Here is an 18,853-nt window from a genome sequence, read left to right as displayed (position 1 = left end):
TGTCCCATCAGGGTATATAAGGTAGGTGAGGCCAGTCGTGTGCCAAGCTCACAAGCTCACACGAGCTGATTGAGGGTTAAGAGCAAGACAGACGCGTGCCATTATCTTCAACACAAACTATCTGCAGGATTCTGCAAAACCTCAAGCATCTCCCAGCCCACCAATAAGGTGCGTATTGCGTCACGCAGATAACTTGAAAGGACTTTGCACGACTGATGTTGTTTTTTGTTTCTTTTCTGGCGTATTCCTAACCTGATTTTGTAAATTTCTCCAGGTTATCAACAATGGAGATCGTATACTCCGATATGGAAACCTCAAGCTGTGACTACTCCTTTTCGCACACGGATGATGAGGACTCGCGCAGCAGCCTCCACCCCGCGTCCCCCGCGTCCTCCTGCGGAAAACCACCTGCGTCTCCAGCCGGGCTCCAGCAGAAGAAAAGGCGCAGGGGGCGCGCGAGGAACGAAACCACTGTGCACGTCGTGAAGAAGAACCGCAGGCTGAAGGCCAACGACCGCGAGAGGAACAGGATGCACAACCTTAACGACGCATTGGATGCTTTGAGAAGCGTCCTGCCTGCGTTTCCTGACGACACAAAGCTGACCAAAATTGAGACTCTGCGCTTCGCTCACAACTACATCTGGGCACTTTCGGAGACCATCCGGATCGCAGACCAGAAGCAGGGCAAGTCAAGAGACGGTCCGCTGCTGCTCCCCGGACTAAGCTGCATGGCAGATGCACCCAGCCCCGGCAGTGACTCTTGCTCCTGGCCGTCGGGGGCATCCTCGTCGTCTTCATCACCGTCTTACTGCAACTCAGACCCGGGCAGCCCCGCAGCCATGGACGATTTTGGATACTTGCAAACCGACGTAGTGTACAGCTACCGCAACTTCGTGCCTAGCATCTATTAATGTGACTTTAAGCGTTCTCATGTCGGTATAGAATCTCCAGAAGTATGTAGTAGTGTAAGACCACTGTTACTTTTCTATTAGAACCAAGAGCACAACGTTAGGTATTCACTGTTTGCCTTAATGACAGTCTGCAAATGAGAATGTTTTATTTTTGTACGTTTTGATATTGATGTTGATGTTGATGCTTTTTTCCAATACCTTTGCACTTTTTGCATTCCTTGGAGCGTGACCAGAACCCCGTTAGAGAAAATTATAATTTAAAAAGCAAGGCAGATTGGCCTTTGCTGTCCAAGGTGAAAAGTCAATATTACAATTTGTAGAGCGATAAAGCTGAAAAACGAGCGTGAAAAATCAGTTTCAACGCTGTGACAATAGACTGAAAGGACAAGACAAAGATCTGGCCTTATGCATTATGTATTTTGACCCGAAGAAACCCTCATCTGTCCAACTGATCCGTACAGTTAACCAGCTCTCATGACGGCTTTCCCACCACTTTTCTTTTTTTTATTTATTCAACCTGTTGCTTCTTTATGCTATTGTATTTTTATTGTATATAAAGAGATTTATTCTATTATGTATTTACCTCAGAATATAAATCTGGTGCAAACATGTTTGTACGAATAAATATACGTTTTCTACTAAATATCTGTGCATGCTTGTGTGCTTCATAATCTGAATCTAATATAAATTACTATGCATAAACAACTCTGCCATGATAATGGGCATCATTGTAATGAGCCCAGCCATTGAAGCGTCACTCTGGGTCACAGCGCATGAAATAACGGTTATGCAGCAGGTGCATGAGGATGCAGATCGGAGATAGCCGAGCGTCATCTAATCTGTCAGACAAACTGCTCGTCCACATTTAATACACGATTGCACTCAATCATGTAAAACCCTTAGGATGAATTTTAATACTATACTTTTTGCATGCACGGCGCGTTTTGGTGGCTATTTTACAACCCGTTTGCATTCGATTAAATTATATACAATACACTAACAAAAAAGTGCTGACTAGCAACTGACACCACAAGGAACTATTTTAACCTGATTTGAACCATAGCCATTAACCTAAATTAGTCTTGCTGAATTGGCGTGTTTGGCTGATGTTAAACAATAATTAAACAAATTAACCTTTTTTCAGTGCACCAACTTTTAATTAATGCATTTATAAAAAAAAGACGAGAGGACAATTAAGCTTAATAAGGCTCAGGCCACGTGATAGGAAAGATAATAGGAGGATAATCTAAAGCATCAAAACTGGCCTCAAACTGTAGTCAAAATTAATAAACATCATTAACATGACACCTGGCTAACCCATAATAGCCTAGTTTTACTCATGACTTAATCATGCTTATTAGATAACGTTAACAAAGGTTAACGAATAATCTTGCATAGCTTAGGCCTACATTTTATTCATTAACCAATGTTTATTAACGGACTATATTTAAAGTGTTACCGATTTAATAATACAAATAATAGGCTAAATTATATGATAGGTTAAACGTTTTTTTTTTCACGTAGGCTTAAAATATAACTATTTCGCGGTTAAACTTTCTCACTGAAAAAGTTAAACAATATAATTGACATAAAATACGATAGCCTATATTTTCCCATACAAGTAAATGGTAAGGTAACAGCAAATTAACCAATTTTAATCTTTAATCGTTTTTTACTTTATTTTTCTTATCACAACGCGCAAAATGTAATTATACCCAGACCATTCTCCATTAAATTTTTGATACAATTAATATGCAAAAATTTTAAATGAGTCTAAAAATTATTAAAAATTAAAAAAAAAAAATCAAGCTGCAGACTAGGCGTCATCATCATCATCATCATTATCATTATTATTATTATTATTATTACTCTAGGCGCGCTGTGTGTGGATAAGTTGATTCTGAAGGGGTTCAGGTTAAATCCTCTATTTGGGAGTTCCGCATGAGGTCCAGCCAAGGCTCTTGTATCTGCACGTGTCGGGGATAGAGAAGTATAATAGCGCGTGCTGAAAGCCTCAGGGAAGGGCGCATGCCAGCTGAAACGAGAAAAGGGGGCACAGACATCACGTTTATCACCCTCTCAAGAAGTTCATTTTACAGCACATCAAACATCCAAGGCAAGTCGTGTGGCACATTCACAAAAGTAATAATCAGCTTCAAAGTGCAGCACAATTTATGTCTTCTCTGACATGACTATCTCTTTGTTCACAATGCTGCTCTCCGAAATGCACCTGCAAGAGTACATTTTTATATATTTATTCAGTTTAATTATAAAATAAAGTACTTTCATGTATATTAATAAATAAAAAGTTTATGTTGTTTGTGACACTTTTCTCTATAGCTTAAAAATGCTGACTTGTTATAAAAAAAAATTTGGGCCAAATAAACAAACCTAAACTTTTAATTCACATATTTAACCCAACGGTTGAGTTTGTCCATATCTGACTCAAAACAATCCAGCATTTATAAAAGTGCAAGTTTCTGATTTATATTATTCCCCATAATCTGATTAAATAATTAAAGTATAAATAAAGAGGCATACGGATGAATGCGCTCTCTCTCTCTCTCTCCTCCTTCCCTTAGGGCTGAAAGGCTGTATCAGTGCAGAAGGGCTCTCTCAGGTCACAGGTCACTCAAGGGCAGAAGACCCCTCACCTCCCAAGGAGACGGCCTCCCATGTCAACGAGCACAAAAACATCAAAACAGCCTTCATGTTTGTACAGCCATTTGCACACAGCTACATCGCAGCCCTTCAGAGACAAGGCTGCGGGGGCCATCATGCCCTGGGAGGTACATATACTTGACCTCACTTCTGTCAGAAATATCACTTGTATCACTTGTGAAATGTGAGTGGAAATGTTGGTACTTCGGGTGGAAACATAATAGTCTAAAAGCAGTGTTTGATACATTCTTATCAGATTCCATTGCCTGATCAAAAAAGTGTAAACAGATTTATTTTTAATGCATTTGAGTAGTTTTAAACTCTGTTAGTTAAAGTGACAGTATTGAAAACAAAACAAAAAATTTTGACATCCATAGGAAAAAACGTGATGCTGTTTTTTCCCAGGAATCTTCAGTATATCTTCCTTTAGGTTCAAGAAAGAAAGTCAAACAGGTTTGGAACAGATGAAGGTTGAACAATTCATGACAGATTTTTCAGTTTAGGATGAACTATCCCTTTGATAACACAAGCTGAGCAAATTTTTAAAAATTATTATTATTGTCATTTTGATTAATGCATTAAATGAAGTGAAATTATAAACTGGGTTAAAATCAGTGGTGTAAAATGATCCATTACAAATACTCAAATTACTGTAATTAATTAGTTTATGTCAGGAATTGTAATTTACTAAGTAAATTTTAAAAATTAACTTTTTTTTCATTCATTCATTTTCTTGTCGGCTTAGTCCCTTTATTAATCCGGGGTCGCCACAGCGAAATGAACCGCCAACTTATCCAGCAAGTTTTTACGCAGCGGATGTCCTTCCAGCCGCAACCCATCTCTGGGAAAACATCCACTCACACATTCACACACACTCATACACTACGGACAATTTAGCCTACCCAATTCACCTGTACTGCATGTCTTTGGACTGTGGGGGAAACTGAAACACCCGGAGGAAACCCACGCAAAGGCAGGGAGAACATGCAAACTCCACACAGATGAACTTTTTTTAAATGAGTTTTAAAAGTGTGTACTTTTACTTTCCCTTGAATACATTTTTAGTGCTGTGTTGGTACGTTTACTCCATTATTTTCCTTCAACCTGCAGTTGCTACTTTTTTCTTGTTTATGGGATTGGCTGAGTAAAAAAATCAGTTCTGCATTTCCTGTCCAATCAAATCGAATCAAAAGTCCAATCAAAATTAAATTTCATCATACTGAACTACCTCAAGACAAGGACACTTTATAAATGCAGCAAACCATAAAAGCTTTAACAGTTTCTGAAAAGATGAGAAGGTTATGGATGTTTACTGTATGATGGCTCAAAGCACCAAATAGTCTTAATTACTAATGCACTACAAAATGTTACATTTATACACTCATGCACAGATTGCATGTGCACGTATCAGCTTTTCACAGTATACTATTCACTACAAATACTTTTACTCTACTTGCACTACACTTTTAGGTAAGTAATGGTACTTATACTTGAGTACGAGTTTTCAGTACTATTTCCACCGCTGATTAAAACAGCAGGTTGTTTTAACAGTGTTGGGTCAAATAAACCGACCATTGAGTTGAAACTTTTGTTTTATTGAAGAATAAAGTGTTTGCCTATCTTTAAATCAATTTAAGGTTGTGTCAACCAAGTGTTTTTGAGATTGTTCCATCTTACTGAAAAGGAACGTTTATGAATGTTTATCATAGATGAGATAAAGTCGGGGAACCCAAGACTGACAAAGATTATGAACATTTCATAAACCACAATGAGAATAAAAGTTTAAAAGCGGCAGCTCACCCAAAAATGAACATTTACATACTGTTTACTCACCATCAAGTAGATCCAAAGATATTCCGAAAAAAGCTGACAATCTCTAGCCATTGACCTCCATAGTAGAAAAAACAATTATTATGCAAGCCAATGTCTTCAAAATATCTTCTTTTGTGTTTAAAGAAAAAAGAAACTCATAAATGTGTCAGAAAATGATGAAAGAATTTTCATTTTTGGATGAACTATCCCATTTAGTCTGATTGCTTAATAGCCACTGTAAAAAGGCAGGTTTCCACACAATCCATTCATGTTGTCCCAACACAAATCAATCAATTTGGCTTAATTGTTTTTGCTAATTTAATGGATCGAATATAAAACATTTAAGTTGTCCCCCCAAAAAATTGAGAATTGTGGTAGTTCAGCTCATTTTAAATTTGTATAAACAAGCAGCAAAAATATTTTTTGAGAGTACTCTCAAAAATAAAGGTAAAAAATATGCCATTTTGCGTCCATGAAATGTAAAACATTTGCATACAAGTATGTCATTTTGTTGCCCTTTATTTGTTTTAATAAATAGATACATATCCATTTTCAAAGTAATGTTTACTTGTTTACTTTTTCCCCTACCACAACCTACATGCAATGAAAGGTGGTCACTGAACTAATTTAGTAAAAACCAACTGCATGTCAACAAAATGAAACAAGAACACAGTGTTCAGATTTTTATTCTAGAAATATAAATAATGCGTTTTTAATCAGATATACCTAATTTGCACATTCAAGCATTACATAATCTTGTTTACTGTGATTGATTAAATGGAGAACTATGGTTTTATCTTTGTTTTATAATATCCAGTAGTGTCTACTGAAAACAATATAATTCATGCAATATTTTTGGTTTTTAAAACAATTGTTTAATAGGAGAATTAGTGCAGAAGCAGTACAATACACATGATGCTGTACAGAAAACAATCAGTGAGTAGAAGAGAATTCATCAAACACCAGCACATCTGAAAAGGCCACAAGCACTAATGCTTTTTATAGATATCAAAAGTCTAGCAGCAAGGGCTTTAGTTTGTAAGGCAAAATTTGATACCTGTCCTTTAAAAATGCTCTTTGACAGATGTTGATTGTTACTTCTTACTTCAGTATATTGCCATTGAATACTAATTTAATCATGACAAACTATTTATCATTTTAAAAGTCTATGACTTCTGAATACATATTTTACAGATTTTTCTCAAAATTTTCTTATACAGGAGTGCTAGACCAAAACTTGTGGATTGTTTGTGCTTACATTTTTTTTGTCTAAACATGAAGCAAGTAACGAAGGGGCTGACACAGAGGGATCCATTTGCAGTATATTTATTAAACACAGTTTAATACAGACAAGCACACAGATGTATTGCGTGTGCGAACTCACATCAAACACAAGTGTTACGTAGCAGGGTTGAAGGTAGGTAACCACAGTATGAATGTTCAGGCATGGGTCTGAGGCAGGCGGCGAATATCAAGGTCAGTGTACAGGCTAGAGTTCAAGGCAAAAAATCAAAAGACAAAAGACTTTGGATCAAAGTCGGTAATCAGGCAGAGGTACAAGGCAGGCGGCTGGCAGGACAAGGTCGAGGAACAAGGCAAGGTAAGCAACGGGAAAGCAGGCAGTGTAGAGAAACGCTCAGTAGTGTTAGCCTGGGCAGAACAAGACTTCACAATGAGTGAATGTTAGTGTGCTGCTTATAAGCGTGAGCGAGGGTGATCAAGTGGATGCGCTTCAGGTGTGTAGGCTATCAGTGTAAGTGGATGACGTAATAGTTAATAGTCTGGGGATGGTGACCTCTGCTGGCCAGCGAGGGGAATGACTGGGACCGAGTCGGTGACAGCAATCATGACAAATGATATATTATTTGAAAGCTGAAAATTTCTAGTTTTATAGATGATTATGGCTGCATGACATTGGAAAAAACTGACATTGGCAACTGCTCACTAGTTTCACTAGGTTCATATGGCTCAAAACATACACATAAATAGGGGACGTCATGAAAATTGGACAGCGTCAGGTGGTGATGATGATAGTACGCCAAAACAAAATCTTCCTGAAAGCTTTTTTTTTTTAGATTTAGGGCCCCATCATACACCCGGCACAATGCGACGAAAGGCGTGACACAATTGTTGTTTTTTTATTAAATTAAATTTTTTTATTAGAATTAAAGGATTAAAATATTACAAAAATTATTATTTTCAAGCCTACATAAATATAAAACCACCGCCTCCATGCCTTCTTCATCTCAGGGGGCTTTTTTTAGTTTATTCATGACAATTTGCTTTTGTATAATGTTGTTATTATTATTAGCAGTATTATTTACTATATCCATATTTATATTTGTTTACAAGCTTAGGGTTGTCCACCTGTCAGGTTTTAGATCATATGAGGCATAGCATGTGTATTTGGATATAACTCAGGTTTTTGACCACACTTCGTTATTATTGTTCATTTATTTGTTTGCTGGAAATTAGAACTCTTCACAACAGTGAAAAGTGAAAGTAAAGAATGAGGAGGCTCATCTCACGCTGTAGATGTTTTCTCTCTAGTGAAGCATTCAGTTTTTCCACTTGGAAAGCCCACTATGTAAATAGCAAATGCGCCATGGCACGACACAACTGACTCTTAAAGAGAATGGGAGATAAGACTCTAATTGGTTTATTTTCAAATCACACTTATAACTCATTAAGAGAATAAGCTCAACCCTGTTAGACCATGCACCACAAAATGCAAAGCATTGAAGATTGGCAATGCTGTTTTATATTTTAAGAGTGAAGTGTTATGCTGCGTTAACACCAGATGCGGAACTCGCATCAAGCGCGAGTGATTTACATGTTAAGTCAATGCAAACGTGCGAATAGACATCCTGCGACGCGATACGCGCGAATGGCGCGGTGAGAATGACGCGAACTGCGTGAATGGCGCAGTGCGAATGGCGTGATACACGCGAATGGCGTGGCGTGAATTGAGCGATTTGCACGTTTAACGCGCTTATTGCGCGAATCACTCAAGTTTGAAAATCTGAACTTCAGCGGACATTTGCGCCACGTTAACCAATTAGGATCTTGCTCTTGTGGGGGCGTGATTGTGACGTATCGCCTGTTGTCGGTGTTCCGGGGGAAAATCCTCCAGTTCATCAAACTGGGCTTGGCTCAGTCAGAAGCAACGCTGAAAGCCTCCGTCATCCAGATTCAGTTTCTGGAAGAGTTTATGAGCTCACAGAGCTGGGTGCACCTCTGAAAGGATGTAGTGGACTCTGACACGACCATAAACGTATCAATGCTGTTTTTCAGCCTTCATAAAGCACATAAGCACTGTTATTTTCTTTATAAAATCTATGTTAGCCATTTAGCTATGAAGCTAGAGTCACCAGGCAGACAGAAGCCCTGCCAATTACGCGAATCCGCGTCTGTTCTGTAGTAAATTTGACACACGAATGAAGCGGATTTGACGCACAAATGAAGTAGGGTTTGACGCAAGAATGAAGCGAGTAAACTCAAATGTTCACGCGGCTATTTACACACGAATAGCGCGATTTATCCGCGCGTTCCGCGTCTGGTGTGAACACAGCATTAAGGGGTTGAATTATCAATTTGTCTTTAAAATCAGTCCATTAAATGTTATAACATGCAACACTTTCTCAGTAACAAAGCTGACTGGAGAGAAAGATTTAAAATTACTAAGCCCATAAAATGTTTGTGTAAAACAATATTTGCCTCTATGTATTTCCTTTTTAGTACAATATGCTGTGAAACTGACCAGCAATTGTTTTTCACTAGTGGTTCATTTACATTAAGGAAAACATTTATTATAACCGTTTCATGTTTTAGAGGGATGCGTGCAGACTTTTTGTCAATAAGGATCAAGAGTGATCAAGCATATCGCCAAAAGGGGAAAAGTGGCATGGCACAGCAGGACAAGAGAGATTCAGCAGAAGATTGACGAGGTTCTTTGGTGAAAACTTAACCAGAGGCCCCGGAGAGACATATGAAAACACAAAAAGCTCAATACAAGGGCCAATTAAACTATAACTGCCAGTTAATGACAAACAGAAGGCAGAGGAGAGGGGAAGGAGAGTAAAGACAGTCTAGGGACACAAGATTGGAAAGATCAACATAAGCTATTATCGAAAACTCAGATTGTCAATTTTCAGTTTCAATAAAACGAAAAAAAAAAGAAATCTGAGCTGAGGAGAGTGGCGTATTAGTATTGAAATAAACAGCAATAGAATTGTATTAAATATTTATAGATACAGCTGAAGTTAGAATTATTAGCCCCCTTTGAATTTCTTTTCTTTTTTTAAATATTTCCTAAATGATGTTTAACAGAGCAAGGAAATTTTCAAAGTATGTCTGATAATATTTTTTCTTCTGGAGAAAGTCTTATTTGTTTTACTCCGGCTAGAATAAAAGCAGTTTTTATTTTTTTACACCATTTTAGGGACAAACCTATTAGCACCTTTAAGCTTTTTTTTTTCAATTGTCTACAGAACAAACCATCATTATCCAATAACTTGCCTAATTACTCTAACCTGCCTAGTTAACCTAGTTACCCTAGTTAAGCCTTTAAATGTCACTTTAAGCTTTATAGAAGTGTCTTGAATATTATCTGGTAAAATATTATTTACTGTCATCATGGCGAAGATAAAATAAATCAGTTATTAGGAATGCGTTTTTAAAACTAATATGTTTAGAAATTAGTTGAAAAAAATCTTCTCTCTATTAAACAGAAATTGAGGGAAAAATTAAACAGGGGTGCTAAAAATTCAGGGGGGCAAACAATTCTGACTTCAACTGTATATTATAATTGTTTGTTTTACAGATGAAGGCTCAATATTTGCACAGCCATTTGAAAACTACAGTAAAGTTAGACATCACTGCATTTAGTGAGGTATATGAGTACAATACATTGAATATGAATGTTTAAATTTTTACTGCATTTGCTCTTTACAATTCTAATTTATTCAAAGCATTGTGCAAAAGAATAAATGCATCCTTACTTACAGTTTTTTCTCAGTGCTTTTCCCACAACACTATTTACATTTGCACAACAGTTCATGCATTTCTCAAAACAATTAGTACAAACTGCAAAACCTAGCTGATAACCTGCAAAAGCGTATCACTTGCTCAAAATGGATAGCTCATTCCTCAAAAGCAAGTATTCATGTCAATGACAGTGTCAGTGTCATACAGAGGAAAAGTCCTGACACCATTGTTTATGTACAAGATAGTCAAATGGCTTTGTCATGGTTTCATTTTGACAGTTTACTCTCTACATTTTTTTCCAATTCAAAAAAGTCAGATTTTGATGACAAAATGCTCAAGACAGCACTAATACTATTTGCACAGCCATTTGAAAACTACAGTAAAGTTAAACATCACTGCATTTAGTGAGGTGTCTGAGTACAAGACAATGAATATGTATGTTTTACATTTTTACTGCATTTGCTCTTTGTAATTCTAATTTATTCACAGCATTGTGCATAAGAATAAATACAGCCTTATTTACAACAAACAGAAACTTCCTTTAGGTAGAGCTGTGCACAACTATAAACAATATTGCAGTACATACTGTATTGGAACTGAACTTATAACATACATAGGTCTGTAAATCAATTATGAAATTGTTAAATTTAGAAGAAATTTTCAGGAAAAAAAGAAAGATTTAAAAAATGTTTATAAAATTTGCTTGACAGATTTTGACAACAAATTTTGTGTATGTAATGACTTTTGAACATACTTGCTGCATGTCCAAAAGCATTTGCAATTTCCTCAGAACAAACCATCGTTATATAATAACTTGGCTAATTACACTAACCTGCCTAGTTAACCTAATTAACCTAGTTAAGCCTTTTTATCTACAAAATGTTGCATGTGGAAAAGTCACTAAAATGTTCACACATTTGTGCAACAATAAACTATTTTATTTTAATAGTCTGTGGAGCCCTTTAAGGTTGCAAGTTTTCCGAAATTTTCTGATGTTTCAAACACACATCTGAATCGGTTCATTTCTGTTCATCTCAATATAATTTAGAGCTATAACAACCGTGACAATCTCTTAAAAAGAACGACTCACAAGGTGAATTTTTTTAATTACTTTGGATTGTTACCTAATAAGACAGAAAGAAAAAACAATAGATAAACCCAAAATAAACTATTTTTGTTCATTCTTCATAAAGCCTAATTTTTTTTTTAAATGCTATTTTTGTAACACATTTCATTTGGTGAAATTTGTATCTTTATTAAAATGTATTTTTGTTAGTAAGTTATCTACAAAATAAACAAAAAGAATAAATAATTTTTAGGTGAAGTGACGTGCAAATAAGCCTTTTTTTCAATAATAAGGGATTTATGAATTTCCAATGATAAAATGTAAATTATAGTACTTTAGACATTTTTTTTATTATTTGAGTTATAAATTACAGTACCGGTATAGTAGTAGTAGCTGGTATAAAGCGAAAAGGAAGGGGAAAAAAAACAAAATAAATTTTGTTATATATAATATATATATATATATATATATATATATATATATATATATATATATATATATATATATATATCAGCCTGATCTCATGAGGAAACACAAGTATTTTATGTTTTGTCAGTTTAGCGGCTAATTCGTACAATTTCATACGAGTTCAGTCGTACAAAAATGTACAATTTTAAAAAGGAGGCGTGGCACCCAACCCCACCCCTAACCCCAACCATCATTGGGTGATGAGCAAATCGTACTAAATTGTACGAATTAGATCGTACTAATTCATACGAATTAGCCACTAAATCAAAAAGTTACAAATTGCTATGAGATTGAGATGGTATATATATATATATATATATATATATATATATATATATATATATATATATATATATATATATATATATATATATATATATACCTACAGTTGAAGTCAAAATTATTAGCCCCCCTTTGAATTTTTTTTTTCTTTTTTAAATATTTCCTAAATTATGTTTTACAAAGCAAGAAAATGTTCACAGTATGTCTGATATTTTTACTTTTGGAGAAAGTCTTATTTGATTTATTTTGGCTAGAATAAAAGCAGTATTTTATTTTTTAAACACCATTTTTTTATATTTAATTTTTTTTAATTATTAGCCCCTTTAAGCTATTTTTTTCGATAGTCCACAGAACAAACAATCGTTATATAATAACTCAATATAATGTTATATAATATAATATACTAATATAATAAAATAACTCAATAATTTCTGACAATTTTCTTTATTAGAGGTAATTATGAATACAGTATCGGTATAGTAGTTGTAGCTGGTATAGTATCATAAGATGAATTAATGGTATCGCCACAACCCTACCATATATAATGATTGCCTTAAAAAAGATATCTTAATGAGGAAATGTAATATCCTTCCTAATGCAGCAGATGTAGCAGAAACCTCAGGCAGCACCTGATTGCTTGTTTTGGGTTGTTTGCTCTCCTGAACCCTGGAGATCTGTGACTAATTCTGTTTGAGGCCTTTTCCTAAACAGAGATTAACAGATGAGTGCTGAAAATTGCATGGTCCTGCCCTCCGCAAAACTCACCTTTAGATCAGTGCAATCCTTCCCTTTAGCACCTAAACAGAAACCACTGATGGAGCTCAAAGAGTCTCTGAGAACAGCAGCACAGGATCATTAGGGAAGCTAATGGTTTGTTTGGAAAATAGAGGATTATTTTAAGTCTCATTTGAGAGACCGAAGTCACAGACGGTTCTTTACTGGCCATCTACTCCTAAAAGCAGTTCTACTATTTTCTTTATAACTTTTATTCACCCTTTTTTTTTTACATGTGGCGACTGCATTGAAATACTTCCGCATTGGACATTTCCTTTCAAGAGAACTGAAACAAATTACTTTAAATGTTGTGCTATAAATAATATACATGATAAAAACTGTGTGAGAGGTATGTCACACTAGTTGAGCATATCGAAGTTTGAGTTTACTGTGTTTTAAAGTAACATTCAACATGTCTGTAATATTAATGCAGAAAGACTTAAGATGCTGATTATTTTACACTTCTGACAATGCAATATTCATTTGTTTTGTTTGCAAAAATATTATAGCTATTTTATTTTTAAAAAATTAAGCAACTTCGGTAACACTTTCTTATAACTTTACACTATGAATCATTTATTAAGCATTAGCAAATAGTGAATTTAGCCATGAAAAACAAAACATTAACAAAATATGAAAACACAATTATTAAGCACATTATATATGTGCTCTGAAGTTAAGAATAGAGCATTATTAACTGCTGTTATAAAGTAAAACAGATAATGCTTAATAAATGATTCAGTTTGTAGTTATTATAAAGTGTTACCGCAACTTCCCTTTTCCATTAAAACTAAATTATAATGTAGTTTTTACTGTAAACTTAGGTGTTTGTGTGGTGTGTTTTTTTTCTAATACAATATCCCAAAATGCGTCTGAAACAAATTAATGGCAATTTCTCAAATTAGGAATTTCTCAAATTATTGTTTAACAATATAAAAGCAATGGTTAAAATAATGATTATTGTTTAGATCAGCTCAATTATTGATATAGTTGATAAATGCATCAATATAAAATAGTCTTTAGTGGCAGTCCTAAACATTTCACAGTGAGCCAGTTGAAAATTGAGAGGTTGTTAAAAGAATCAAGATTCACATTTTAAACAGTAGATGTTTATTGCAAACTAGCTTAACATGCACATTAGTCCAGATGAAGTTGTAATAAATAGTGTAAAGTGATGGCGAATGTGGATGTTGATATTGAGGAAGATTCAATCTCATTTAAATCAGAGCAGTGCTGGTCCATAAAAGACTTTTCTTTACGTTTTATGTTTGTTTGATGTCATTGATAATATGATTTAACTCACTTGTAATCAAACCGGCGAAGATGATTGCACACAGAAGGGGAGACAACTCCACAGATGCACACGTCTGCTCTCTCGCATCTGAGGAATGATCTACACTTTAGTGTATTATCATCTCTGCTGTTTTTTTTTCCACAAGTTTAATCTTATCAATGACAGTAAACAAGACGTGTATCATTCATTCATTCTATTTCTTTCGGCTTAGCCTCTATTTCAGAGGTCACCACACCGGAATAAACCGCCAACTATTTGAGCATATGTTTTACACCGGGAATGCCCTTACAGCTGCTACCCAGTACTGTGAAACACCCAAACACATTCCATCTCTCACACACACACATACACTACGGTCAATTTAGCTTACCCAATTGACCTATAACACCACCGGAGCACCCAGAGGAAGCCAATGCTAACGCTAGGAGAACATGCAGACTCCACACAGAAATGCAAACTGGTTGGGACTCGAACCAGCAACGTTCTTGCTTATAGGCCACAGTGATACCCACCGAGCCACCGTGTCACCCCATGACTAGTATTAAAAAGCATCAAGTTGAAAATTATGGAAAAAATTTGAACATTTACCAAATTTATTTTGCGCTTTTAATTTTTGACTCATATAATTATAATTAATGTGTTTTTGTGCATATGCTGATGTAAAAACAAAGGCATATTAAAAACATTTAAAAAAAAAAACATTTTTAAAATGCAAGCTAAAAAAGGCAAAGTCTTAGATTAAAAGGGTTATTGTTTTTTTATTGTTTTATTCTAATGTCTGAGGTTCACGTTATAATGTTTATGTCAATTTAATTGAAAATATCAAAATCAATTAATAATACAATTAGTAATCTTTTTCCTTCACAAGTATTGAGGCCTTCTCAGAGAATGTGCAGTTTTACATAGTAAATTAGTATTCAACTCCAGCTTATGTTTATGTGAGAAACTGAACGCGTCTGTAGCTTTATCTGACTATGCCCTGCTCAAATTGGTGGGCGGGGAGCTACAGAATCAGGCTTTTATATTGTTTGGTGGAGGGGGTGTTTAACCTACCTATGATGTCATAAACAGGTACCTTGCAATATCTGGTGTTTTCTGGGCCTATAGTGCCAATAAAAGCTGCTATTTAATAATCAGGACATTTTCAGCTCTGAAACTTAAAGGATATTCTTTTAGTATGAAGGCCTCTTATATAACAAACGCTCAGTTTAAAGTTGAGATCTCAGGTCACGACCCCTTTAAATTAAAATTGCAATTTCTATTTATTTATTTTATTTTATAAAGAAATGTGCAGCATTTAAGAAATAATAAAAGGCCACTTGTTAATTTCTCATTTTGCTAAAAACATTGTGACAAAGAAACGTAATAGTTACATTTCTCAGTGATACTAATCGCTGAAGAATATTGGAAAAAAGCAGCGATTGACTTCCTTAGTGTTTTTTTGTTCTTGTTCCCAGTATAGATGTCAATTGCTGCTTTTCCATCATTCTTCAGCAAATGTTCTTTTGTGTTCAACAGAAGAAAGAAACTCAAACCAGCTTGGAATAAGTAAATTATGACCAAATTTTCAATTTTCATTTATTTTTTTTTATTTTTTTTTGTGGTCTATCCCATTTACAAACATAATTCCCATAACTCATGCAAAGAATCATGGGACATTGAATTAATTATTAGAAAAAAAACAGAGGGCTGTAGATTTACATAAATGTCAGTGCAGATTTTGGGTATATATTTCAAATCTGCAGGTAGATTTAGTGTGTCCACATTCCACTCAAAACACTTCAGCATCCGAGTGGGCTTTCAGTGGCTCTTTCAGTGGGCACAATGGGGTAGTATTGATCTCACTGTAAATTCCTGAACATTGTTCTCAATTTGTAAACCCACTTTATATGCTTTGTCTGCTGGAACTAAAGGCCCACTTCTCCAGACCCTCCCTCCGAATCCTCCTACAGTCAGCTTTACGACAGTTTGACCTTTGTTTTGTGCGTGGAGAGGAACCACCGTGTGCCCGGAGTGTCAAAAGTCAAAAGACCTCTTGGCCTGATGGAGAATTCAAACTCAGCCGACTGTATTCTGCCACAGGCTGCTGCTGCTCATCCTGAACGCCCTCTCTCTTTGTGCTTTCTCTAGACTTTATGAAGGTGGAAATGAGTCCATTAGTGCTTTATTTCTAGCTAGGAGCAAGAGCTGCTTTCTCATGGATGTTTCATAATGGTGAATGTAGCCTAAAGCACGCAAACCTTTCATCAAATCCACACTCGCTTTTTGGGATGCTAATGCCAACAGGTCATGGCTTTGATTTGCAAATTCGAAAGAAAAGCAAACTGAGCTTGAGCTTTGACAAACACTGAAGATAAGAGCGATTTATGTTGGAAGAAATAAAATGTTTTATTCTTTGACCCCTCTAAAACCGCATTGATTTAAACAACAATGGTATTTAACTTTTAAAAACACATTGAAAGAGCACATTTTTAAAAAAGATAAACTAGTATCATCTCCCTGTAAACAACAACAGTGTGATTTGTAAAAGCGGTGACAGCTATAGTGATGTTTGAGTACTTGACAACCAAATCAACAATGCAGCCACACTGTAAAAATTGCTAGATTCCACATAATCGATTTGTGTTGGGATAACATGAAAGAAATAAGTGAACCGATTAGTTTTTACACACTTAAGTGTACTGAACATAAAACAATAAAGTTGTTCCCCCAAAATAGTCAAGAATTGTGTTATTTTAGCTCATTTAAAAAAAGTAGTTTGAACAAACAGCAAATTTATTTTTACGTGCAGATTTCAGAATATGGAGCGTGATATTATTTGGGTCAAAGGGACAATGCTACTGGGCTGGCAGGTAAAATAAAGCAGTTATGTTATTGTTTTATAGACCTCTGTGAACGGAGATTGTATGTAAAAAAATTATGAAATGGAAAATTATTTCTATTTTAGTGCACTAAACAATGAACGATGAAACAACTCAATTTATAAGTTTTTGGGGGGTCGACTTCATTGTTTTATGTTCAATCAACTTAAACGAAGTTAGCTTAATCAATTTGTGTTAAGACGACCTATAATGTGTGTATCTCAGAAATTTTTACAGTGTACATTTTTGCTGTGTAAATGTACAGTTACGGGCGTCACACACCAGATGTGCTGCTCAGAGGCGCGACACGATGCGCACATGACAGTTGAAAGTATCGCACACTAGACGTGCACATTCGCATGATAATTAAAAATCCAACTATTCAGATGCTGCTCTGTGGCCTGGCGAAAATATGAACAGTCCCCCGAGTCATGGCTGGGTGCCGCAGACAGCCGCTGACTTGTGGCACCAATGTGTGTACCCTGATAGAAACCTATGTATAGAATATGTTTAGAAACGCACTGCGTGGTGCGATGCCGAGCGGCACTTCTGGTGTGTGACCCTCTTAAGAGTCAGTTTTGTGTTTATTTTTGAAAAAAACTAAAGCCTATCTAGTAAGATTAGATTCAAATATTTAAAATGTATTCAAACACATAATAACATGGGTATAGGCTGCATGGTCGCCTCACAGCAAGAAGTTCACTGGTTCGAGCTTCGGCTGAGACAGTTGGCGTTTCTGTGTGGAGTTTGCATGTTCTCCCGGTGTTCGTGTGGGTTTCCTCCGGGTGCTCTGGTTTCTATCACAAGTCCAAAACATGTGGTACAGTTGAATTGGGTAAACTAAATTGTGTGTGTGTGTGTGTGTGTGTGTGTGTGTGTGTGTGTGTGTGTGTGTTTACCAGTGATGGGTTGCAGCTGGAAGGGCATTCGCTGCGTAAAACATATGCTGGATAAGTTGGCAATTCATTCCGCTGTGGCGACCCCTGATTAATAAAGGGACTAAGCCGAAAAGAAAAAAAAAAGAATGAACATGGTTATTAAAGATTATTTAAAAATGTTTCAATATTTAAAATAGAACTATTAATTCATTCATTCATTGATTTTCTTTTCAGCTTAGTCCTTTTATTAATCAGGGGTCGCCACAGTGGAATGAACCGCCAACTTATCCAGCACGTTTTTACGCAGTGGATGGCCTTCCAGCTGCAACCTATCACTGGGAAACACCCATACACTCTTATTTACACACATGCACTACAGACAATTTTAGCTTACCCAATTCATCTGTACCGCATGTCTTTGGACTTGTGGGAGAAACCGGAGTACCTGGAGGAAACCAACGCGAACACGGGCAGAACATGCAAACGCCACACAGAAATGCCAACTGACCCAGCCGAGGCTCGAACCAGCAACCACCATGCCACCATGTCGTTCAAAATAGAACAAACGTTCAATAAAATAAAAAAGTGCTTCAAAAAATTATTTGAAAGAGCACATTATTAAAAAGATAAACTAGTATCATCTCCCTGTAAACAACAACAGTTTGATTTGTAAAAGCGGTGACAGCTACAGTATAGTGATGTGTGAATACTTGACAACCAAATCAACAATGCAGCCACACTGTAAAAAATGCTAGATTCCACACAATCGATTTGTGTTGAGATAACATGAAAGAAATAAGTGAACTGATTTGTTTTTATACATTTAAGTGTACTGAACATTAAACAATTACGTTTTCAAG

General features: G+C 35.8%; 2 protein-coding genes and 1 long non-coding RNA gene across 4 annotated transcripts in view; 1 reads left to right on the top strand and 2 right to left on the bottom strand.

Moving 5' to 3' along the window:
* polr2g (RNA polymerase II subunit G) overlaps positions 1-18,853 on the bottom strand; it is an 87,131-nt gene that overhangs the window by 14,166 nt on the left and 54,112 nt on the right. The window lies entirely within an intron of this gene.
* neurog1 (neurogenin 1) lies at positions 66-1,554 on the top strand. The gene is given in 2 exon segments (NM_131041.1): positions 66-168; positions 275-1,554. A coding segment is annotated over 1 exon segment (627 nt). The 5' UTR covers positions 66-168; positions 275-284; the 3' UTR covers positions 912-1,554.
* LOC147833967 (uncharacterized) lies at positions 14,048-15,848 on the bottom strand. Its single transcript, XR_015507533.1, has 2 exons — positions 14,736-15,848; positions 14,048-14,453 (listed from the first exon to the last, which is right to left on the bottom strand). It is a non-coding gene; the product is annotated as an uncharacterized LOC147833967 (long non-coding RNA).

Source organism: Danio rerio, chromosome 14 (assembly GCF_052040795.2).
Source record: "Danio rerio strain M-AB ecotype USA chromosome 14, GRCz13ab, whole genome shotgun sequence".
NCBI classification, from domain to species: domain Eukaryota; kingdom Metazoa; phylum Chordata; class Actinopteri; order Cypriniformes; family Danionidae; genus Danio; species Danio rerio.
The sequence above is the reverse complement of the archived record's forward strand: the minus strand, read 5'-3'. Positions and strand labels throughout refer to the sequence as shown.